This window comes from Phascolarctos cinereus, unplaced genomic scaffold, assembly GCF_003287225.1.
Source record: "Phascolarctos cinereus isolate Bilbo 61053 unplaced genomic scaffold, phaCin_HiC Scaffold_4;HRSCAF=312, whole genome shotgun sequence".
NCBI lineage: Eukaryota > Metazoa > Chordata > Mammalia > Diprotodontia > Phascolarctidae > Phascolarctos > Phascolarctos cinereus.
In genome coordinates, this window is record NW_027555847.1 from 633,683,454 (window position 1) to 633,708,455 (window position 25,002).

Sequence of the window (25,002 nt, forward strand, 5' to 3'; positions counted from 1 at the left end):
TACCCCATCAGGAGAAGTAAGCATAGTGGAAGTGAAAGAACCTACTCTTATTCCTGGCTTTGCCATTTACTAAATGTTTGACCTTGAGTGAATGAATCATGGATGGAACCTCTCTGGCCCTCAATTTCCTCAAATATAGGAAGAGCTCTCAATCTATAGCCCCATGACCTTTGCTCTCAGTGTCTTGGGACATCTTACCCCTGCCCTTCAGTTTAAAAGAGCTTTCAAAGCAAAGGACATTCTTTCACTCCATCATTGAAATTTCCATTTATTAATAAGTGGTGCGGCATTTCTTTATTTGATTGTTCATTTTAAGACAGAACATAAAAAATCAGGTAAGAAGTATCATTTGCATAATATAGATGGAAATCAACATATTAAAGTTGTTCAAATATCGGACAGTGCCAGAATATAAATTAGACATACAGTTTAAAAATTACAGGAAATCATATTAGAAAGAGCACTAAAGGCCACTTGTAGAAAAATTGTGTTCCCTTGTAAGCCAGAATGTGAAAAAAGCATAACCTTTGTAGCTCGGAGACAACTTCAGGGAGCAAGGCACCAGAATTCTATGCCATAAAAGGAAAAAAAATAAAGTAACTCTCCCCAAAGGAAAAACAATAGGTTTGTCCTTCAGAGATTCAAAATAGATCATTCTCTTGCTATTTGAAGTCATTTTGCTACATCAGGAAGAAAAAAAGAAAATAAAACAGAAATATCCAGCCCATTCCAACCCATTCCATAGTTGCCATGGATGGTCTGCCAGGTCATGTCCTAACAATGCATACATTTTTCTCACTCAGGCCCTCTAAGTGATTCAATTAATAACATAAACAACTTATTTTCAATATTTATTCCACATGTGCTCATCTCTATACAAGTTATAGAATGGGGGAATATAAAGTTCTTGAGGCTAAAGAGTCTTTCTTTTTTTCTTGGCCTTTGGATATATTGGAAATTGAATAAATGCTTTTTGAGTTGAATTGGAATTAATTGAAACCAGACCAGAATATAAAGTTGAGAAAGGGCATTGGGACTGAAGGGTCACTATTTTACAAAACCAGATTTTCTTTTCTTTCTCTTGCTCCTTGATGCTAGCATGCTTCTTGGGAATAAAGATACAGAGTAGATTTGTTAGTAGAGACTCTGAAAGCATCACCTTACATATGAAAAAAAGGTAAAGACTTTTTAAAAAAACAAAACAAAACAAAACCCTCCCAGTTCATTCTTCCCTTGGGAGTTCTGTGCCTGTGCCTGACAGAAATATGCTGGTGGGTGAAGGGAGAGGCTATTTCTCTCCAGTAAAAAGGTGCTGACATCAGAAGAAAAGCCTTGTCTTCTGACCTTGGGATAGAGAAATTTCTAAATACAAAGAGAAGTAGCCATTTTGTGATTTGCCCACAAGAGACCCAGAAGAGAAGGCATTTGAAAATAAATATGCTACCTTTGAAGAAAAAGCTGGCTTCAAATCCTAATAGTAAATAACAAATCAGGATAGGTGTTGAGTCAATTGGGACATTTGAACCTACTTAATTGAATTCAGCAAAAAATGAAAAAAAAGTTACTGACAGGTTAGCATAAGTGACTTGGAAAAGGAATGATTCTCATGGAGTTCTGAGTAGCAACTCTGAAAAAAAAACCCAGCATTAGTAGAAGCCAGTATAAAGTGAGTCATTCAATATTACTTGACACCTCCCAGGCTTGAGACCTCAAAGAAATTGGCCTTGGAGCCAGTTTGGCAAACATGGAGCCTTCTCCTTTTGCCCCAAGTGGCAGACTCTTAAGTACATCACAGGAAATATTTCTCTATCCTAGCAAACCTATCTTGAGACTTCCATGTTTATAAAGTAAGAGAAGACCAGCTAATACGAGATATTTTAAAAAAAACTTATAAATGTAAAATTGGTTTCCAGTAGGAAACCAGGATATTTGACATTGAAGAGCAGATTCGGTTCTGTGGTATTTACCCTTCTGGTGGTGAAACAGTACCGTATATATACATACATACATAAATACATGCATATGTGTGTATACACACACACACACACACACACACACACACACACACATATACGTATGTATGTATACAGAGGCATTTTTTAGGGGGAGAAGCAGTTGCCCCTTGGGGGCCGCCCCTGGGAGATTTCCCCCTCCTCAGTAGAATGTAATCTTCTTGAAGGCAAGGATTTTTTGGGGGGCGGGGGGTGATCTTTGTATGTCTAGTGCCAAGCTTAGTACCTTGCATAGAGTAGCTATGTTTGCTGAAGTTGTGAAGGCTGTTAAGGGAGATGCTGAGCAGAGGGTCTTCAGTTGCCTTGTCCCCTAGCCATCTCCAGTCATCCCAACGTGCATCTGGCCACTGGACCCAGATGACTCTGAAGGAGAAAGTGAGGCTGGTGACTTTGCACAGCCCTCCCTCACTTAAAACCAATTCACTTGCATGTCATGGCATCACCCCCATGATGTCATTGTCCTCTTCGAGAACAAAGAATAAACAATAACAGCAACAACAGCAACTATGAACTCGATATCCTAGAAGTGTTGTTAGGGACCTTCTTGTTTTGAATCATTGGTGGGAGGGTGCATTCCTGTGCCATTCTCCCTGATTGGTTGGGATATGGATTTGTGTCAGGTCTGAGAGCAACCACACAGCAACTAGTTAAAACTGGTTCAGCCAGCCAGTAAAAGGAAGGTGTGTTTTCCCCCACAGTAAACATTTTTATAGACCTGGTAAATCTTCCTCTAACCTTTTACTATAAAATTCCTGCATATAGCCTCAGGGAGAAAATAATTTAGTATCTTTCCCAAATTAGAGGAATTAAGGCTAACCTTCAACTGGGATCATGGAGGTCAGCATAGGGATTCAATTCAATTCAATTCTGTTTGATACAATTCAATTCATTTTCATTCATTTCAACCAACATTTCTTAAGTGCCTACTATGTGCAAAGCACTGTGCTAGATGCTGGGAATACAATGAAAAAATAAAAAAAATAATGGCTGTTCTCTGAGAGCTTACATTTCTTTGGACTATTATGAATATCAGCTCAAATAAAAATGAAATAAATATCAGCTCAAGCATTTTTATCTCTCCAGCTTATGATATTAAATGGAAAATCCTTTGACAAATCTAGAGTGAACACCTGGTTTCTAAATTTGAAGCCAGTATTATTGATTATTGCATAATTATTCACCCTGCAGACTTTCAGATGGACATTTGAGGGCTCACTGAAAATGATAATTTTCTCCTAATGTTTGTTTCAACCCCTAGTCTTGCTGAAAATCAGGCTGATGTTGTTGGAATGGTGAGGTTTAGGGGACAAGGTACGTAGGATTCAGTGAGTATTTCTTCAATTACTTGGCCAACCTCTTGAGGCCTTGTATGCTCTCTCTTGGGAGAAGCTTCCCCTATATTCATAAAACATGACAAAGACTGAAAGCCAAATAACAAACAAAAAGAAATGTCAGTGAAAGGAAAGCAACAAAGTCCTCTCTGGGCTCCAGATTTTTCATTTGTAAAAGGAGGGTTTTGGACTAGATGACCTAAAAGAACCTTTCCAGCTTGAAATCTATGATCTTTTTAAAAAAAAAAAAAAGAAAAGAAAAAAGCACCCTCTGGCAAGGGCATCTAGACCTCTATCATAAATAGAAATTAATTACTGACATCCAGACCCAGTTCCCAAATCTTGTTTTAGCCAAAAGGAACTTTCTCAATGACCCAACCATTCTCTAGAGTCACTAGCATGGAATAGCTTTAGCAACATCTGTTTCTACTTCCTTCTGACTCTTTGGTGGAGGGGTTTTGTAACATGCTATGAAATGGCAGGATTAATTAAAAAGAAAACTAGAGGCTCAAAGAAGGCTATTAAGCCAAAACAGTTATTTGGGGTCATGTAGATCTCATGGGATTTGCCAAATTCACCTTATTCTTTATTTGGTTTCTAACTTGAATTTTGTCACATTGGCTTGTGTGTATAGATACTTCTTGGGTATTTACTCTAGAGGCAGGGTGAGTCTAGGTAGCAGACCAGATAATTTGTTGAGATGGTGGGGTGGAGAAGAGAAGCAATTGGGAAAAGTTAAAAAGAAAAAAAAAGTGGGCGTATTGGTATGGTCTAAATGGCACTGAGTCTTAAGGACTTTTGGTAGACTCTGTTGGAAGGATCTAAGCTGGAAGTAGGGGAAGGGAAAATGATCTCTTCCAATACATGGGAACATTATCTTCTCCACAAGGGCAGCCTCTGAAGACTCAGAACATTTGCCCATTGTTCAGGGTGAATGGGAAGGCAGGAAAATGTCTACCTTGTCTACTGCACTGTACTATACCGAATAAATTTTTTTTATTCAATGTTTTTAATCTCTAGGTGCTGTATATTTTTAAATTTCTGAATTTTCTGTACCAGCAAATAAAGGAAACAGAAATACTGTCCACCAATTACCAGCCATGGTGCTAAAGTAGAGAAAATTTAAATGAAGCCATCATAGGGGCTTAGATTTAGAGCTTAAGAGACCTTAGAAGCCACTGAGTCCAACCCTCTCAATTACAGATAAGAAAAATGGAGGTGAAGTGGTTGGCCCATGGTTATACAGTGTCTGAGACAGAGTCTGAATTCAGGTCTTCTTGACTCCAAGCCCAGCATCCCAGCCACTGTGATAGTGTTGTAAGTCTCAATGGGAATCAGAACCAGAAATCTATCACTCCCACCAAACCATGGGCTCCCTGTGCCAAGCATAATTTTGACTTGGTTCCATAACTTTTCTAATTGGGGAAAAAAGAATGAAAAAGGCCACATGGGTCTTTGGTAAGCACCCACCAGGCCCTTCACTTTAAATCATCCCTGTCATTTTGCAGCATTTTTTCCCAACTGTTCATCCATGAAAATATGAATTTAGCATACCATAAGATATAATACCTAGTAGGGATTCATGAATTGCACCCAAAGCAATCAGGTCTTATTATCTTCCCATGGTAGTAACAGCTTTCTGATTTCAGTAGTTAAATGCAAATAATTCAAAATGCAGGGGTATCACTATTAATAAGTGCCTTAAGGTTATAATATCTCCATACTAAACATTTTAGGGTACCTGCTTCACCTGTTTTTTTTTTGAGCTGTGAAAATTTCTAAAGTTAATTAAGTATTCATAGCAATGTGAAAAAGTCCAGTTTAAGGCATTATACACTACAGACACTGAATTGTGAAAATAAAAGGGATTCTTATGTTCTGAATCTTGAATATAAACATAAACTTGTTCCCATAACTTCCTTTGGCTTACAAAGATCAAACTTACATGCGAATTCCCTGGTGTCTAATAATGTTACACTCTGGAAAACCTGGTGTGACAGCAGGCTATTTCAAGCCACAGCTGCTTCCATTAGCTGTTTGTTTATAGCAATAAACCATCCTTAACAATGATGACGAGACTTGGTATGGAAAATGAAACCATTTGAATCCTTTTGAAATATACCCTCAGATTGACATACCTTTGTCACTAAAAGCTAAGATCAAGAAATAAATTCTGTAGGATGTTCACGATCAAATGATCTCTGCACAACAAAGAACCAATGTGGCATAATGAGCAGCCAGATTTAGAACCTACAAGACATGGGTTTAAATCCTTCATCTAGCTTTGTGATTCAGGGTCTGCCACTTAACTTCTCAGTATTCTAGGTTATCTCTTTAAGACTTTAAATTTCACAGAAGCTTCCTACCCATATTGGTAAAGAGAGTTTCTCTCTCTAGGACATTCTCTATACCAATAACATCAAAGCACAACCCCTACTCCACATGATATGGAATTTTCATGGAATTTTGGTTTGTAAAGACTGCTAAAGATTGGCTGTATAGTAACTCTAAGGGTGGGAATTTAAAGAGAACATCCTTATCATCTCCCACAAAATGTAAATTCAGGCCACTGACCAAATCAGCAGATGTCTACAGAAAATTAGCTGATTTCCTCTTAAAAGGTGTTCTACCATGGAGCAAAGGTTTCAAAGATTAGAGTTAGACTTTAGGCTAAAGCTCTGTAAATTGATGATGCTTGGGATGCAGGTGAGGGATAAAAATAGCCCAAATCCTATCACAAATTATAGGAATGTCCATCAGGAATGGCTGCATCTCTTGTAATGGATTTAGGAAAGAGAAGGAAGGAGGAGAAATCTGGCTTCACCTACAAAGAAAAAAATCTTAGCCAATCCAGAGCTCACTCCTTTGTTGAGGTGGTCTGAGACTAGCCAGCCCAAAGTGATCAAATTAGAGGCTGGAGCCTCCATCTTGTCCTCAGAGGTGAGGACATTTTACTCTGATAGAAGAATGGTCCTCTAAACTCACTTATGGAGATGATGAAGTGTCAATATATTTGTGGAAACAGTCCTCTTTTCATGAGGCTGGCTATCTGATAGAATATAAGCTTCTCAAGGGTAAGATTTCTCTTCTTGTTTTTGTATTCCCAATGCCTGGTATAGTGCCTGGCACATATGTAAGGTATTTTAGAAATGCTTGATTGATTGATTGGCCAGATAAAAGCTAAGCTCTCTGTTCTAATCTGAGTTGGCCGTGCTTCAAAGAGTCAGTCTGTCATTAACAAGCATTAATTAATCACTTACTACGTGCCAAACACTGTGCTGCTAACTGCTGAGGATAGAAAGAAAGGAATAAAACATAGAGTGCTTTGAAAGTTGGCACTTCTTTTAGTCTTTAGTGCCTCAGTGGCACCTTGTTATAAGGCTGGAAGCTTTTTGGATATGCAACAGAATGTCAAAGTTCTTTGGAGACCTCAGAAATTATTTTGTACGAAGCTACCTGAACAAGAATGAATACTCATTCAATTTCCTCATGAAGACCTTTAGTGAAAGTGAACCCACTCCCTGCCCAGGCAGCCCACGAGAAATTATACTGCTTAGCAAATGCCTTGTCCAAAGAAGATGTTTCTAGAAGGGAGGCAAAAGTCCACTCCGGTTTGATCAGCAAGAATGAGTGTAAATGTCCCCTCACACCATCTGTTATCTGTTAAGACACCAAGGTCAAGATTCTAGGAGAGTGTCAATTTGTTAGAAAAATTAATTGGTGCAAAGGCAGAAAGTTTGGTCAGATTTCCACCAATCCCTTTTTAAAAAAACTTTAAGTAAATAACAATATAGTGTTAATGGAGATATTTCAGTCATTCCTGGTAAATGATGACTTCTAGATTAGTCAGAAATCAATCTCTGAGAAAAGTACATTTGACCCATTGGGTCAGAGGCTCCCAATAATCCACGTCAGAGCTCAATGTGTCTGGTTGAAAGGTGGCAGTTATTTCTATGATCACTGCTTGTGGCAGCAAGTCTTAGCAAGGACCACACCCTAGGTTCTCATAACCAGGTTATTTTCTCCTTAATCCTGCTCTGCCCCTCAACCAATCTCAAACTCCTCAGTCAGTACCCCTTCCTGTGTGCTGATTACAAACACCATCAGCAATGTTCTCCTTTCCCATCTTCCCTCCTCCTGTCTAAGTAATTTCTAGACCTCAGAACCTAAAAAAGATGTTCTTCCCTACCAAAAGAATGAAGATCCCTTCGGTAGTTAATGTATAAACTTATTTACCAAAGCATCTGCCAGCACTGTTACTCCTCTAGGCAAGGATTTCAGCCTTGTTGATATACAGGTGATATATAGGCACCAAAATGTGCCCAATGCCTAGCTAATTGGGTCATTTTGATAGAGTTCTTCAGGAACCAATAAGCAACTGCTTAAAGAGGGGCAGAACTGATACATGCTTGTGCTGTCATTGACATGGTACCCATCTGTATGACCCAATCTTCCTGAGAAATTCCACTGAGTACATTATAGATTATCAAGTGGTAAAGAGAAACCTCAGGCAGATTGTGCTTAGTAAGTAGCGTGGGACAATGCTACAAGGCTATTTGCTTTAACTTTGTGCTGATCCAATGTCACTTAAGATTGAAGTATTTTCATAAAAGTGTGAGAGGAAGAATGGATGAACATGGCTAAAGAATGGCCAATTTTCTAGTAATGAATCTGTTTATATCGAGTCAGGACGGTCCTTAGGCATCAGATGAAGCCAATGGCTGAGACCATATTTGCATCTATTCCAACTTGGTAGCTTTCAATAGGCCAGGGTCACCTTCATACTCCAATACCCTGATGGAGTATCCAATTGACAAATATTCATCTAACTTTTGGTACCAATAATATGAAACCTTCACCTAATAACCAATGAAATAACAGATGGATAAACTTCATTATAATTTGTATCAATGGAGGAAGTACCCCACAGTAATGCAATTATGCATTCACTGAAATAAAATAATAATGAATGACACAACTCTCTAAAATTCTCAAAGCAGTTTACATATATGATCTCATTTGAATTAATGAAGAAAATGTGTTTGTTGTCATATTGGCCAATTAACGCATCAGTAAAGCTACTATGAGCCATTTTTCTTGAAGCAAAATAGGCAGAATAAAAATGAGTGTATTGTGTTTTACAATAAAAACAAATTTTATGGTTTTCACTGGTCAATTAGGGCATAAAGTAACCGACATTCTGTGTTGAAGGTACCACAGCTAAGTCAGCCACAGAGAAAACACTGAGCCACTTACTACTTGTGTGACCATGAATAACAACTTTTATGGGCCTCAATTTTCTCATCTACTAATTGACAGGAGTTGGTCTAGGTGATTTCTAAGGTCTCTTGGATCTCTGTGATTCTAGTCTAAATCTCAGTATGATTTCTGATCCCTGTTTTCTACACAGAATATGTAAATGGCTTAGAAGTCCTGAGTCCTGTGTTCAAATCTGTTCTGCTGTTCTGACTTGAGGAAAGCCATTTAACTTCTCTAGGTCTCATTTTACACACATGTAAAGATGTGATTAATGGAGATGAATCCAAATGATCTCTAAAGTTGATTCTATTCCCAATGGATATTTTGCAGACAATTACCTGAAGGGAATACAAATTGGGTCCTTTTTTGAGGACAATGGAATTAGCAGCAAACTGTTCTTTATTTAATATGACTCAGTAAAATTCTATTTGGAAGCCTTAATTTTTTTTTCTAGTTTCTTTATAAATTAAGGTATCCACGGTATAGGAAAAGAGATAGATGCCCTTCCTTTCCCTCTGTATTATATTTAAGGAGAAACAACATGATATACAGGATAGAGGGCTGGCCTTGGAAACAGTAAGACCTGTTTTCAGGTCCTGCTTCTGACACATACTAGCTATGCGAAACAAGGCATCACTAACCTTCTCAGGGTTCCTACACAGCTGAAGATTAGTTACAGAGAGGTTGCTGACTGGCCTCAGTGGAAGGAGTTTCTGTTGTGGGAGGTCCATACATGAATGAAATCAGAATTCCTCCAAAAGTTAATGAATGTTAATGAATTGTGTCATATTAATGCAGGGGGTTAGACTTCACTAAGCTTGCTCTCCATTCCAGGAATTTTTGAGAGCTAGTGAAATTATCAAGAAAATGAAATCATTATTTTGAAAAATGGGTGCAGATTTCAGGGCAGGTGCTAGAACACAAACGGGCAGTGATTCTAGAACTAACTGAACTATATTCTCTGTTTATAAAAGAAAAGGAGCGTGAAATCTTCTATAGTCTCTCCCTGCACAGGCCCAATTGTGGTTCTGAAGTAAGAATAGCAGATAGATATGTATTCTAGAAGAAAGTAGCGGTACCATTTATATAGTGTAAAGTCATGCAAAGCATGCTCAAAATGAAGCGGCTTCCTTGTGGTGTCTTGGGAAAAAAAATGTAGCTGTAAATCCCCGTGGAATGGTGCAGTGACTAATACTAACACATGCATTGAATGCAGCCATTGGTGTTCCAACTAGTAAGCTTTGGGTGTAAGAGTAAGTGAGCTATACAAAGTTTGTCTACATTACAAGGAGAGGCCATCCAGTGACCCCTCCTCCCCCTTTAAACTGGCTTGTTGGAAGGAGTCCATATGGAATCTGAAATCCCATCCCCTGTAGAAGACAAAGGCATAGAACCACTCGGGGTAAAGGGGTCTGTGTCCGTGTCGGTCTCTCCCTCGGCCAGGTAACGCTTCTCTCTCATCCAACTCGAGCCCCCATTTGGGCCAAAAAGGTAATCGTCTCTGTCCTGGGAGATGCTGAAGCCGCTGGGTGAGCGTTCTAGTTCTTCATGGTTGACAGAGAGAAGGGAGAGTGGTGTATCACTGTCCCTGGTGAAGCTCCGTCTCTGCCGGGGTGAGATTCGTTCCTGGTAGGGGCTGTGTAGCTCAGCTTGGGAGTGGTAGCTCACCCGAGAGTCTAGGAGAGTGAGGATAGGCAAGACGGTGGGTCTTTCTGCATAGGGGACCGAGGAGGGGAGAGTCCTCGGGAGTTTCTCCCTCTCTGATGGCGGTCCTCCTCCACCTCGAGGCAAGCTCACTGGGTCATGTGCAAAGAAAGCATAGGGGCTGACTTTGTTGACTGGGACCTGGTGGAAGCTGTAGGGGGTTTCATGGGTGCAGGGTTCAGAATAGTTGTAGATAATGGTTTTCAATTCAGAATACTTGTTCTCCTCTTTCTTTTCGACCTCTGCTGGGGTAGCAGTGGCCTTTTTGGTTGGGTAGTATTCTGTAACTTGTACTTGGAGCTGTTCCATGTGCTGCATGTGCATATCAACAAGAAAATCCAGTTTCTTCCCCATGTCATGAACCTGGGGAAAAAAATGGAGAGAAATGTATTGGCTCATTCTTGATACAAATTTTCATTTTATTGCTTAAGGCAAAAGAGGTACCATGGGGCAGTCATTTAAACCTCATTGAGCTTCACTTTTCTTATTTGTAAAATGGGGATGATAATATACACAATACATATATGCTCTAGAGTTAGTTGTGAAGGTCAAATGAGATAAAGTATGTAACATGCTTTATCAACTTTAAAACGTTATATAAATGCTAGTTGTTATTCATTCTAACACTTAGCCAGCACTCAATAATGATAAAAATTGTTATGTTTACAATATATTGCACTTTAAATTTATAAACTATGTTTTTGCTAACAACCTAGTGCACCATTATTTTATTTATTTTTAAATAATTATTAGCAATATTTTTTATTTTTCCAAATTTCATGTAAAAACAATTTTAAACTATTTTTTAAGTTTGAATTTCAAATTCTTTCCCTTCCCAAGATGGCAAACTATTTGAGACAGGTTATAGATATGCAATCATGCAAAACATATTTCCATATTAGTCATGTTTTGAAAAAAAACAAAAAATTAAGAAAGTGGAAAATAATATGCTTTGATCTGTATGCAGACTCAATAAATTCTTTCTCTGGAAGTGGATAACATTTTTCATCATGAGTCCTTTGGAATTGTCCTGGATCACTATTGCTGAGAATAGCTAAGACATTCACAGTTGATCATTGCACAATACTGCTGTTACTGTACACAATGTTCTCCCTGGTTCTGCTCACTTTACTTTGCATCAGTTCATGTAAATCTTTCTAAGTTTTTTCTGAAATCATCCTGCTCATCATTTCTTATACTACTATAGCATTCCATTACTATCATATACCACAGCTAGTTCAGCCATGTCCCAATTGATGAGTATCCCCTTAGTTTCCAAATTCTTTGCCACCACAAAAAGAACTGCTATAAATATTTTTTGTACATAAAGATCCTTTTTTCCCCCTTTAATCTCTTTAGGATATAGACCTAGTAGTGGTATTACTGAGTCAAAGGATATGAACACTTTTATAGCCATTTGGTCATAGTTCCAAATTGCCCTTCAGAATGATTGGATCATTTCACAACTCTATCAACAATGCATTGGTGTCCCAGTTTTCCCACATTTTTCCCAACAACATTTATCACTTTCCTTTCTGTCATATTAGCCAATCTGAGAGGTGTAGGTGGTACCTGAGAGTTATTTTAATTTGCATTTCTCTAACCGATAGTGATTTAGAGCATTTTTTCATGTGACTACAGATAGCTTTGTTTTCTTTCTTCAAAAACTTCCTGCTCATATCCTTTGATCATCTGTTAACTGGGGAATGACTCATGTTCTTATAAATTTGACTCAGTTTTCTATATAATTGAGAAATAAGGTTTTTATCAAAGATATTTACTTTAAATTTTTCTCCTCAGCTTTCTGTTTTTCTTCTAATCTTGGCTGCATTGGTTTTGTTTATATAAAAACTTTTAAAAATTAATATAATTAAAATTACCCATGTTATATCTCATAATGCACTCTTATCTCTTATTTGGTCAGAAATTCTGCCTTTATCCATATATCTGACAGGTACACTATTTTATGCTCCCTTAGCTTATCCATGGTATTTTAGTGTAGTATTATTAACTTCATTTTACAAATAAAGAAATAATCTCCTAGAGGTCAAAACAGAGGGAACTAATGCAAAGAGTAATTTTGAAGTAAGATGACCTATGTACAAATTCCTATTCTGCTACTTTCTAGCTGTGTGACCTAGAGAAAGTCACTTCTCTTCTATGAACTCAGTTTGCCAATTTATAAAATGTTTTAGTTGGATAAGAGGATCCTTAAGGTCCCGTTAAACCCTAAATTATACAGTTCTAGGTCACATAGCCAGAAAGTAAGGAAGCTAGGATTGAACCCAAACAGTCCCTTGCTTTGACCATCTGGTTTTAATCTCAAAGAAATATCCCTTCACCTGCAGTTTGAGGGTAATGATCATTCTTTTTTTAATGACTATATCTCAGTTCTCACTTATTTAGTGAAAACCTGTCATGTAGTCAGTGACTAGACAGAGCATACTCAGGCATATCTAATGCTTAGATGGAATATTGCTTCCATGTGGTTATATCCCTTCAGAAAAGGAACTTTGGGTGAGTGGGCACATCTACCACAAAGACGAACATTCTCCTTCTCTGAAACTCTTTCCTCCCTTTGGAATAATAACCTTGTGTTTGTAATATGGTTACCTAAGTCAGAGACTAACGTTAGATCTCATTTCTAACCCAATCTGAGCTGTCTAGCGAAGTTCTTCCCATATCACTGTGCTTTTAAGTTATAGATACAGGTAGGGATAGCTTTGGGAGCTAGTAGAATTCAGCCTGGTTACATGGGTGGTATTGACTCAATATGAGTCTACAGTGTGATATAGCAGTGAAAAATGCAATCTTAGGCTGCATATTAAGAGGCATAGTGTCCAGGACCAGGGGCATGATAGACAGGCCCACTGAACTTCGCCATGGTAAGGCCACATGCGGGCCATTATGATCAGGTGTGGTTACTACACTGTAGGAGGAGCATTCATAATCTGGAGAATGTCCAAAGAAAGGCAACCGGGATAGTCAGAAGTCTTGGAATATAATGGAACAAACATTTATCTAGTACCTGCTATGTGACAGACACTGTGCTAAGTGCTTTTTATAATCATCGCTCATTTGATCCTCACAACAATCTCGCGAGATAGATCATTATTATCTATTAGCTATAATTACCTTCATTTTATAGTTGAGGAAACTGAAGGTAACAAAGATGAAGTGACTTGCCCAGGGTCACACAGCTAGTAACTGCCTGAGCCCAGGTTTGAACTCAGGTCTTCCTGACTCTAGGCCCAACACTCTATCCGCTCACGACATATGAGGATGAGTTAAAGGAATAGATGGGAATGTTCAGCCTGGTCTAGAGAAAACTCAAGGGAAGCCTGATAATTGTCTTAAGTATCTAAAGGACTATCAAGCCAAAGAGAGATTCCATTGAGTCTGCCTGGTTCCACAGCACAGAACGAGGCAAATGGGTGGGAATTACAGAGGGGCATATTTTAGTGCCCCTCGACAGTTTTTACTTGATTAATGTCTGTTATGACAATATTGGCTAGGTATGGCAGAGTCGTGGTAGCCTCAGATGTATTGGGTCATTACTTGACACAGTTAATATTGTGGCTGGTTTCCCCCAAGTGCCTTCCCGAAGAATTTCCATGCAAAGTCTATCTCCATCAGGGCCTGTATTATTAATCAAAAATGTTAAAAAGAGGAGAAGAAAGGTCTTGGGAGGAAGTATGATTTTCTAAATGTGTAAAGAATTGACATACAGAGGCAGGAAATTTCATGAGTATAGAAAAACTGTGCTAATTGTTATATACCTTTTTAATGAAATTTTATTATTTTGCAGTTAAGAGAGATAGTAAGGTTCAGAAAGACCTGAGTTCTGGTCTGGCTGTGTGACCCTGGGACTGCCGCTTAACCTCTAAATCTGTTACAGAATGATTGATGATTAGTACTAAGAAATGGAATTTCCTAACTGAAAGTTCCATATACCAGTGAAATTATCTGTTCAAACAAAATAAAATTAAAAAAAAAACAGCTAAGTATGATTTACATGGGCTTATCTTAATGAGCATGTGTTTAAATTAGAACATTTTCATTTTAATAAAAAAGGGTAGTGTTAAGCTGTATTTTAGTCCTTGGAAACAGTTGAATTTTTAAGTTATGTTAAACATTTATTTTATATTTTCTTTCAAGTTCTCTCCCCTACTCTTTTTCGAAAGTGTAACCTGGGCTGGCCTTTCAAGTATGCCCAGGTTACACAGATAAATTATAAGAAGGGGAATTCAACTTAATGAGTCTTATTCAAATTTTCTCAATTTCTAAATAAGTAGGGTCAGACTCAGATGGTTTATGTATTCAAATATATCTTATCCTCTCACTGCGGGGCACCTGACTTTTTAACTTTGCTTAGTTATGTATTTTTTATTTTGTGGACCTGATTGAAGACATGAAGAGCAGTTTAGTGTAGGTGATATAGCAGTGGACTCAAAGTCCAGAAGATTCAGTTCAAATCTTTCCTCAGAAACTTAATATTTGTGTTGTTGCTCAGTTGTTTCAGGCATGTTAGACTCTTTTCGACCAATTTGGGATCTTCTTGGTAAAAATAGTGGAATGGTTTGCCATTTTCTTTTCTAGCTTATTTTACAGATGAGGGAACTAAGGCAAATAGGTTTAAGTGACTTTCCCAGGGTCACAAAGCTAATAAGAGTCTCAGGCTACATTTGATCTCAGGTCTTCCTGACTCCATGCCTGGTGCTCTATCCACTGTGCCACCTAGCTGCCCTTAATATCCATGTGTCCATGGGCAAGTCAGTTAACCTGTTTCAGCCTCACTTACCTCATCTATAAAGTTGGACTCAGATCGCTGCTAAGTTTCTTTTCAACTCTATATCTATGATCTTATGATTCCTATATCCAGTGGAATAACATTATGTTCAGAAGATAAGATTATATGAGACGATGATATAGAAACATTTCTTCAATGCCATAAATTGCATTCAGAACCCACCTGTCTTTCGACCTTGACGAATTTCCCCATCATGCTTTGGTCTTCAATTTCTGACGAGGATGCTTTGGCTACATACGGATCATTTCTAGGAAAGAATCAAGAGTCCCATGAGAGCATTGCATCCTAGTCCATTCTGCAATGTTATTTATCTCTTTGGTAGCTCAGGAGACCTAATGTCTTCATACCCATTCCTGCAGTTATATGGATAGATGATTTCACTAAGATACTCATGAGACTCAATAGTTCAATTTGAGTTAGGAAAAAATTTACATTCTCCTCTCCTCAATTTGACTTCGAAACTAGTGGATAGAAATTCTGTGCTTTACTGAGAGACAGTGACAACTGGAGCCAAAGTGGATAACAAATGAACTTCTCTCTCTCTCTCTCTCTCTCTCTCTCTCTCTCTCTCTCTCTCTCTCTCTCTCTCTCTCTCTGTCTCTCTCTCTCTGTCTCTCTCTCTCTGTCTCTCTGTATTGGTGTGTGTATTATCTGTGGCACAATTTTAGGTCATATGGTGGGAAAAGTTTGTGATTTAGACTCTGAGGATCCAACTTTGGTAATTCTGATTCTGCTAATCCTATGATTCTAGAGATATCTTAAGGACAATTCAAAAACATTAGCTATTCAAAAACACGGTGGTAACTGGTGGTGCAGTGGATAGAGTACTGCACCTTGATTTAAGAGACCTGAGTTCAAATCTGGCCTCAAATAAGTATCTCAAATAAGATACTCATTAGCTGTGTGACTTAGATAACCTCTGTTTTCCTCAGGTTCTTCAACTGTAAAATGGTTATAAAAATATAGGGCTGCTGTGAGAATCAAATGTGATAATATTTCAAAGTGCTTAGCCCAGCATCTGGCACATAGTGCCATGATTTTAACTTACATTTCCATAGTGTTTCAGGGTTTAACTTTTTCTTCCCCCTTCAGGAGGTAGCCAGCCTAGGTGATGTGATGATCATTTTCAAAATGAGAAAAATAACGTTAGAAAGAATGAAGTGACGTGCCCAGCCAGGATGCAAACTTAGGTCCACACTTAGACCAGGGTTCGTGTCACCAAACATTGCTACCTATCATATATTACACTTCAAGAAAATATGCTATATGAACGTCTTCATTTTTTCCAAATGAAAAATCACTTTGCAAAAGGAATTGCCGTAAGATTTCTTTAAATGCAAACTACCCTTTTGCACTGAAGAAAGGATTTCCACTTACAAGGACCCAGGTATTACATAAAATTCTCTATATGAGTTCCTTGCTTCTATTCATTCTCCTTATCACTTCTGGGAAACAGTGAATCTCCACACCCTAAGTGAATAAAGTTGAAACTCAGGGTTGCTCATGGAGTAGTGACTCTGGTGATTCTGGGTCAAGCCATTCCTAGCAGCAAACCTTGGAGACTGCTGGGAAGGATAGGTGAAAGCTCCGCCTCGTTGGGATTTCTTGTGTTTTGGAGTAGACGGAGGTCCAGGGGTGAAGATCATATCTACTCTGAAAGAGAGAAAAAGAGGAAAAAATAAGAAACACTATTCCAAAGAACTTACTTGAGACAGTGGACCACTGACTACACAAAATAAGGCAAGGATTGTGGATTTACATACAAGAATATTTATAACCCCAATACATCATCTGTTTAGGCTAGGCAAAAATAGCTTCTTATTATTATGGAGAACATTGCGGGCAGAGTCAGAGACAGGGAGATAGATGCATCTTATTATTTCTCTTAGCAACTTTAATATATTAAGCTTTAAGCCTAGCTCATCTTTGGCTTTTCTTCTCTCTAAGACATCTAGTTAGGGAGATTTTTACTGCCAACTCTAAAAGACCTGTTTTTAGCGGCATGAATCTTTTTTAGCTCCCTAGACTTTTGCTGGTCATTAGAATGATGGATCTGACAATATTCTGCTGGCATAATGCTTTCATTTCCTGCAACCCGCACCATTTCGTGATCCCCATTCAGTGGAGCAGAAATGAAACCTCTTCTACCTCTGCTCCATAATTCTGTGTGGGCAGTAGGCTGGGAGTCCATGCTGTCCTCAGCCTCACTAAGATGGTGCACAGGGAAATGGTCTCTCAGTCTATAATTGTCTGTGCAATGGCCTCCTTTTGTCCCTTTCCAAAAAATAAAGCAGATTTGCAATGCGATAAATACAGAAGAATGTAAGATCTTCTTGAGGCTAGGAACTATTTCTTAGTATCTCCAGATTCTAATGTGATGCTTTGCACTTAGTAGGCAACTAACAAATATTTATGCAATTGAAATCATGCATTTTCCAAACTTTGCTTAGGTTTGGCCTAAGAAAACCTATAAAATTCAGTAGAGTGATAATCGGGCACCAGTGTATCCCTCCCCTCCCAACACCTTGTTCACATAGAAACACTTCTATCCATTAATATTAAAGGCAGCAGAGGTGTAACATTTGACTCTAAAATCATTGTATTTGACTGGTATTGAATGAAACTTTAAGGATCTATCTTGCTTTATTGAATTGGGTGCCTTTTTAAAAAATAGTCAACAAATAATAAACACAGGAGGATGTCGAATTTCCTACATGTTTTAGTCAATTTTTTGAAGGTAAAGATGTGTTCTATTCTGGAATGCATTTGCCTCACCATGGTTGCCTTCCAAGTGTGACTAGATCATTGCCATGGAAATTTTATACAGGTGGGGAAGTAGGCATACACATTTGGAATTATTGATAATAATTGGTTGCCTTTTGGGGGGGGCAGGGAGGATGTCAGGCAGAGGTGTCAAACACATGGTCAGTGGGCTGAATGAGGCCCACAAAATTCTTCAGGGTGGCTGAAGTAGATTAAATGTCTAGTTCCTATGTGATTTTAATGGGCTGATGTATTTACCAAAAAAAAAAAGATGTATAAACATGTATGGTTTTCTACGTCAATATGCAGCCCACAGGGAGCCTTGTGTATGGGTCAGTCAGTGGCACCATTTCTTTTTGAGATTGACACCCCTGGTGTAATGGACAGACATTTTGAAACCGAGAAGACCTGGGTAAAAGTCTTGCCTCTAACATTTACTGGCTTCATGACTCTGGACAAATTATTTAATATCTCAGTGCTCTAGGGAACTCTCTAAGACTACAAATTACAGAGAAAGTTGAAGACTCATTAGTAGAGGGACTTTCCTCCCCTGAGAGTTTCCTATACCATTGAAATTACAGGTCCATTTCTTACTCCTTTAACTCTTTGGGGGGATAATAATGAGGGTTAAGATTTGCTCCACACCCTTGCTATCTTTCCCTCCTTACACTGACAGTTGAACCCCATTACAGCAGAAGTCGCTCCTTGAGGGATGATTGGTTTTTGCTCTTTCTTACTATGCCCAGGATTTAGCATAGCATCTAGAGAATTAAAGTGCTTAATCAATGCCTATGGATTGATCGATTGATTGATCCCTCAGTGCTTTCAAAATTGTGCTGCCTCTATCACGGACCTTCTATGGGTACTTTTGATCTTGTTCAGAATATCATTGAAGAAATATATGAGCAAAAATAAGGGCTTGTCATTTGTAAACAATAATAATATTGACATGCAGTCTGGCTTAATACATGGAGCATTGGATATGGAGTCAGGAAGGCTTAAGTTCTAGTCCTTCCTTACTAATTGTATGACCCCAAATAAGTCACTTAACATCTCCTAGGCTTAGTTTGCTCATCTATAAAATGGGAATAATAACAGCACCAACCTCTCAGGCTTTTTGTGAGGCTCAAATGAGATTTGCTCTTTGCAAACTTTAAAATTTCACAAATGTTGGCTATCTCATATGATATCTCATTGGCAAGAGTGAAGGATAAACATTGGAAAGCCCAGCTGCTTAACCGGTATCTTCTTCTTTTTATAATTTAATATTTTATTTTCCCCAATTACACATCAAGACAATTTTTTACATTCTTTTTTCTTTTTTTTTTTATTAATTTATCTATTTTTAGTCCTCAGCATTCACTTCCACAAGATTTTGAATCCCAAATTCCCTCCCCATCTTATCCCTACCCTTACCCCAAGATGGCATGCATTCTGAATACCCCTTCCCCTAATCTGCACTCCCTTCTCTATCTCTCCCCTTTTTCTCTTATCCCCTTCCCCTTCAATTTTCCTGTAGGGCAGTATAGATTTCTATACCCCATTGGCTATATATCTTATTTCTCAGTTGCATATGAAAATAATTTTTTTAACATTTGTTTCCAAACTTTGGATTCCAAATTTTCTCCCTTCCTCCCTCCCCACCCATCCTCATTGAGAAGTCAAGCAACTCAACATAAGTTATACATGTGTAGTCATGTAAAACACTTCCATAGTAGTCATGTTGTGAAAAACTAAGTATATTTCCCTTAATCTTATCCTGCCCCCATTTATTTTATTCTCTCTTTTGACCCTGTCCCTCCTTAGAAGTGCTTGCTTCTGACTATCCCCTCCCCCAATCTTCCCTCCCTTCTATCATCCCCCTGTTCTCTTGTCCCCTTCCCCCACCCCATTTTCCTGTAGGGTAAGATAGAGTTCCATACCCAATTGAGCATGTATGTTATTCCCCCTTATGCCAAATCTGATAAGAATAAGATTCACTCATTCCCTCTCACCTTCCTCCATTTCCCCTCCACTGTAAAGGCCTTTTCTTGTCTGTTTCATGTGAGATAATTCACCCCCATTCTACCTCTCCCTTTCTCCTTCTCCCAGTATAATCTTGTCTCACCCCTTAATTTTATTCTACAGATATCTCTTTCATCTTCAACTCACCCTGTGTCCTCTATTTATCTATCTATCTATATACATACATACATACATACATATAATTTTTCCCTCCAACTACCCTAATACTGAAAAAGTTCTCATTAGTTACAAATATCGTCTTTCCATGCAGGAATGTAAACAGTTCAACCTTAATAAGTCACTTATGATTTCTCTTTCCTGTTTATCTCTTCATGTTTCTCTTGGGACTTGTATTTGAAAGTCAAATTTTCTATTCAGCTCTGGTCTTTTCATTAAGAATGCTTGAAAGTCTTCTATTTCACTGAATGACCATTTTTTCCCCTGAAGGATTATACTCGGTTTTTCTGGGTAGGTGATTCTTGGTTGTAATCCTATCTCCTTTGACCTCTGGAATATTATATTCTAAGCTCTGCAGTTTCTTAATTTAGAAGCTGCTAAACCTGATTGTATTTACACAATACTTGAATTGTTTCTTTCTGGCTGCTTATAATATTTTCTCCTTGACCTGGGAACTTTGGAATTTGGCTACAATATTCCTAGGAGTTTTCCTTTGGGGATATCTTTCGGGAGGCAATTGGTGGATTCTTTCAATTTCTATTTTGCTGTCTGGTTCTAAAATATCAGGGCAGTTTTCCTTCATAATTTCTTGAAAGACGACGTCTAGGCTGTTTTTTGATCATGGCCTTCAGAAAGTCCAATAATTTTGAAATTATCTCTCCTGGATCTATTTTCCAGGTCAGTTGTTTTTCCAGTGAGACATTTCACATTGTTTTCTATTTTTTCATTCCTTTGGTTTTGTTTTACAGTGTCTTGATTTCTCATAAAGTCACTAGGTTCCAATTGCTCCATTCTATTTTCTAAGGAAGTATTTTCTTCAGTGAACTTTTGGACTTCCTTTTCCATTTGGCCAGTTTTGCTTTTTAAGGCATGCTTCTCCTCATTGGGTTTTTGGACCTCTTTTGCTGTTTGGGTTAGGCTAATTTTTTTTTTTTGACTAGGCAATGGGGTTAAGTGACTTGCCTAGGGTCGCACAGCTAGTAAGTATTATGTGTTTGAGGCTGGATTTGAACTCAGGTCCTCCTGAATTCAGGGCCAGTGCTCTATCCACTGCCCCACCTAGCTGCCCCTAGGTTAGTTTTAAGGTGTTATTTTCTTCAGTATTTTTCAGGTCTCTTTTAGCAAGCTGTTGACTTGTTTTTCATGATTTTCTTGCATCATTCTCAGTTCTGTTCCCAGTTTTTCCTCCATTTCTCTTACTTGCTTCTCAAAATCCTTTTTGAGCTCTTCCATGGCCTGAGGCTGATTCATATTTTTCTTGGAGGCTTTAGATGTAGGAGCTTTGGCTTTGTTGTCTTCTGGTTGTATGTTTTGATCTTCTTTATCACCAAAGAAAGGTTCTATAGTCTGATTTTTTTTTCAAGGTTTGTTCACGATCCCAGCTAATTACTTGAGTTATAAACTCTTTGTTAAGGTAGAGGTCTGCTTCCAGTGTGGAGAACACATTGTCCCAAGCTTCAGGGACTTTGTGCAGCTGTTTTCAGAGACTTCTAGAGAGCTGTAAATTTTCAGTTCTTCCAAGGTGGTATGATAAGGGGTGAGGTGTTTACAACTTTTCTGGCCTGTGCTCTGGTGTGTGAGTGACCACAAGCACTCTTTTCTGCCTTGGAACTCTGGGGAAGATTCCCTCTCTCTCACCATTGCAAGCTCCACCATGCCAGCACTTTTCCTTGCCCCAGGATCGTTACCTAGAACTCTGACCCAGATCCAAGCATGGGCAAATCAAAAGAATCCTGCACCAGGAAAGAGATCCCTGCAATTCCCCTCTGATCAGCCACTCGATTCTTCAGCAGTCTATGGGTCAGAAGCCCAGGAAGCAGCTGCCACCCAGGGCCATGCATGGGGACTGGGGCTGGGACTGAGCTTCTCTCTCACCAGGGTCACAGATTTTTCCTAGTGACCTTCTTTCTAAGTTGTCTTTGGAGTTCGTGGGTTGAGAAGTTTGGAAACCACCATAGCTACCCATGATTCAGTCCTCTGAGGCCTGCTCCAGGTTCCCTGAGGCCTGTTTTGCCTCTGCGCACATGCCAAACTTTCTAATCAACCATCCAGGTTGTTTTGGGCTAGAAATTTGTTTCATTGTCTTTTTGTGTGTTCTGTTGCTTTGGAATTTGTTTAGAGCCATTTTTTACAGGTATTTGGAGGAGTTTGGGGGAGAGCTCAAGCAAGTCACTGCTTTTACTCTGCCATCTTGGCTCCCTATTTTTTTTTTAAGGTTGTTTCCATGTTTATTTCTCTCAAAGCGGGTGGCATGCCAATGTCTATGCATGGGAGCTACAGTTTGGAATTGAGCTCACTTTAGGGTTAGGGTGCACAGTTTACCTTTCAAACAGAGGCTGATATCTTACTATCATCATTTCACCTCTGGACAGAGAAAATATCTGTATACCAAACCACTCCCAGCCATGACACACCACTCCTAACCTTGGACTATCTAGACAAAAGAATCTCCACCCAAGTCTGAGTAGAACACAATGGTTAGCATTCATTTTTACAAGATTTTGAGTTCTAAATTTTTATCCCTCCCTTCCCTCTCTTCTCCTCCCCTCTTCCTAAAATGGTAGGCAATTTGATAAAGATTATACATGTGCTGTCATATAAAACATATTTCCATGTTAGTCAAGTTGTGAAAGAAGAAACAGATCAAAAGGAATAAGAATAAAGTAAGTGAAAAAAAGTATACTTTGATCTGTATTCAGAGTCCATCAGTTCTTTATCTGGATATAGATAGCATTTTCCTTCATGGGGCCTTTGTACTTGTCTTGGATCAATCATTGTGCTGCTGGGAAGAGCTGAGTCATTCATAGCTGATTATCACATAGTATTGTTGATACTGTGTACAGCATTTTCCTGGTTCTGCTCATTTTACTTTGAATCAGTTCATAAAAGACTTTCCAGATTTTTCTGAAATCTGCCTGTTCATCTTCATCATTCCTTATTGCACAATAGTATTCCATTACATCCACATGCCACAGCTTATTCAGCCATTCCCCAGTTGACAGGCATCCCCTCAATTTTCAATATTTTGTCACCATGAAAAGGGCCACTATAAATATTTTTGCATATGTAGGTCCTTTTCCTTTTTTTATGATCTTTGTGGGATACAGATGTAGTAGTAGTATTGCTAGGTCAAAAGGTATACATAATTTGATTGCCCTTTGGGCATAGTTCCAAATTACTACCCAGAATGGTTGGGTCAGGTCACAACTCCACCAACAGTGCATTAGCATCTCAATTTTCCCACATTCTCTCCAACATTTATCATTTTCCTTTTTTGCCATATTAGCCAATCTGATAGGTGTGAGGTGGTATCTCAGAATTGTTTTAATTTGCATTTCTCTAATCAAAAGTGTTTCAGAGGACTTCTTTGTATGCCTATAGATATCTTTGCTTTCTTCATCTGAAAATTACCTGTTCATATTTCATCATTTATTAATTGGGGAATGGCTTGTGTTCATATAGATTTGACTCACTTCTCTACATATTTGAGAAATTAGGCCTTTATCAGAGACATTTGCTGTAAATATTGTTTTCCAGCTTTCTACTTTCCTTCTAATCTTGGTTGCACTGGTTTTGTTTGTGCAAAAGCTTTTTAATTTAATATAATCAAATTATTGATTTTATATTTTGTAATGCTCTCTATCTCTTGTTTGGTCATGAATCTGTAACTCATTTAACTTCTTTAAGAATTTAGATGCTATACAACTTGGTGCATGTATGTTTGTACTGATGTTACTTCATTGTCTATAGTACCTTTTAGCAAGATGTAGTTTCCTTCCTTATCTCTTTTACTTAGATCTGTTTTTTGCTTTTGCTTTGTCTAAGATTAGGATTGCTATTTCTGCTTTTTCCCCACCCTAGCCCTTACCCTTTACTCTGTGTGTATTTCTCTGCTTCTAGTGTGTTTCTTGTAAACAACATATTGTAGTATTTTGATTTTTGCTCCCTTCTGCTATCCACTTTTGTTTTATGGGAGAGTTCATCCCATTCACATTCACAGTTATGATTACTAACTGTGTATTTCCCTCCATCCTATTTTTCCTCCTGTTTCTCCTTTCTCTCCTTTCACCCTTTCCCTCCTTGATGGTATTTTGCTTCTGTCTACTGGCTCCCTTGGTCTGCCCTCTCTCCTGTCAGTCTCCACCCCCCCTCACCCCCCCCACACTTTTACTTAATCTTCTCCCCTCCTACTTTCCTGGGTAAGATAGATTTTTATATGCAGTTGATTATGTCCATTATTCTCTCTTTGAGCCAATACTTATGAGGCTAAGGTTTAAGTGATGCCCATCACCCATCCTTCTATCTTTCCCTCCACTCTAATAGGTTTTTTGTACCTCTTCATGTGAAATAATTTATCCCATTCTACCTCTCCCTTCCTTCTGCACCCAGTGTACTCCTCTTTCTCATTCCTTAGTTATTTTTATGTCATTCCCTGAAATTTACCTTACATCCATATCCTCTCTATATGTATATTCCTTCTAGCTGTACTATTAGTTGTATAACTTTTTAAGAATGTAAACAGTTCAGCTCCATTGAATCCCTTATGTTTTCTTCTCCTTTTGTTTTTTTACCTATTAGGCTTCTCTTGGATCTTAATATTGGAGATCAGTGTTCAATTCTGGTCTTCTCCTAATGAAAGCTTGAAATCCTTCTATTTCATCAAATAGCCATTTTTTTCCCTTGAAGCATTATGCGTAGTTTTCCTGGACAGGTGATTCTTGATTGCAGTCCTAGCTCCTTTGCTTTCTGGAATGTCATTACCTCTAATCCTTTAGTGTTGCAGCTGCTAAATCCTGTGTAATCCTGATTGTAGCTTCACAATATTTGAGTTGGTTCTTAGTCATGTTGTGAAAGAAAACAGACAAAAAAGGCAAGAAAAATAAAGGAAAAGTATGCTTGATCTGCATTCAAAATCGATCAATTCTTTCTCTGGAGGCAGATA

The 25,002-nt window shown here is 38.4% G+C and overlaps 1 protein-coding gene across 1 annotated transcript in view; it reads right to left on the minus strand.

Annotated features, from left to right (window-relative positions):
- Positions 1-250: 250 nt before the first annotated feature.
- The window catches only part of KCNQ3 (potassium voltage-gated channel subfamily Q member 3), a 462,534-nt gene continuing 437,782 nt past the window's right edge, over positions 251-25,002 (minus strand). Inside the window, 3 exon segments of the mRNA XM_020997918.2 lie at positions 251-10,669; positions 15,279-15,363; positions 16,671-16,769. Coding sequence (XP_020853577.2) covers positions 9,923-10,669; positions 15,279-15,363; positions 16,671-16,769 — 931 coding nt within the window. The 3' untranslated portion in view covers positions 251-9,922.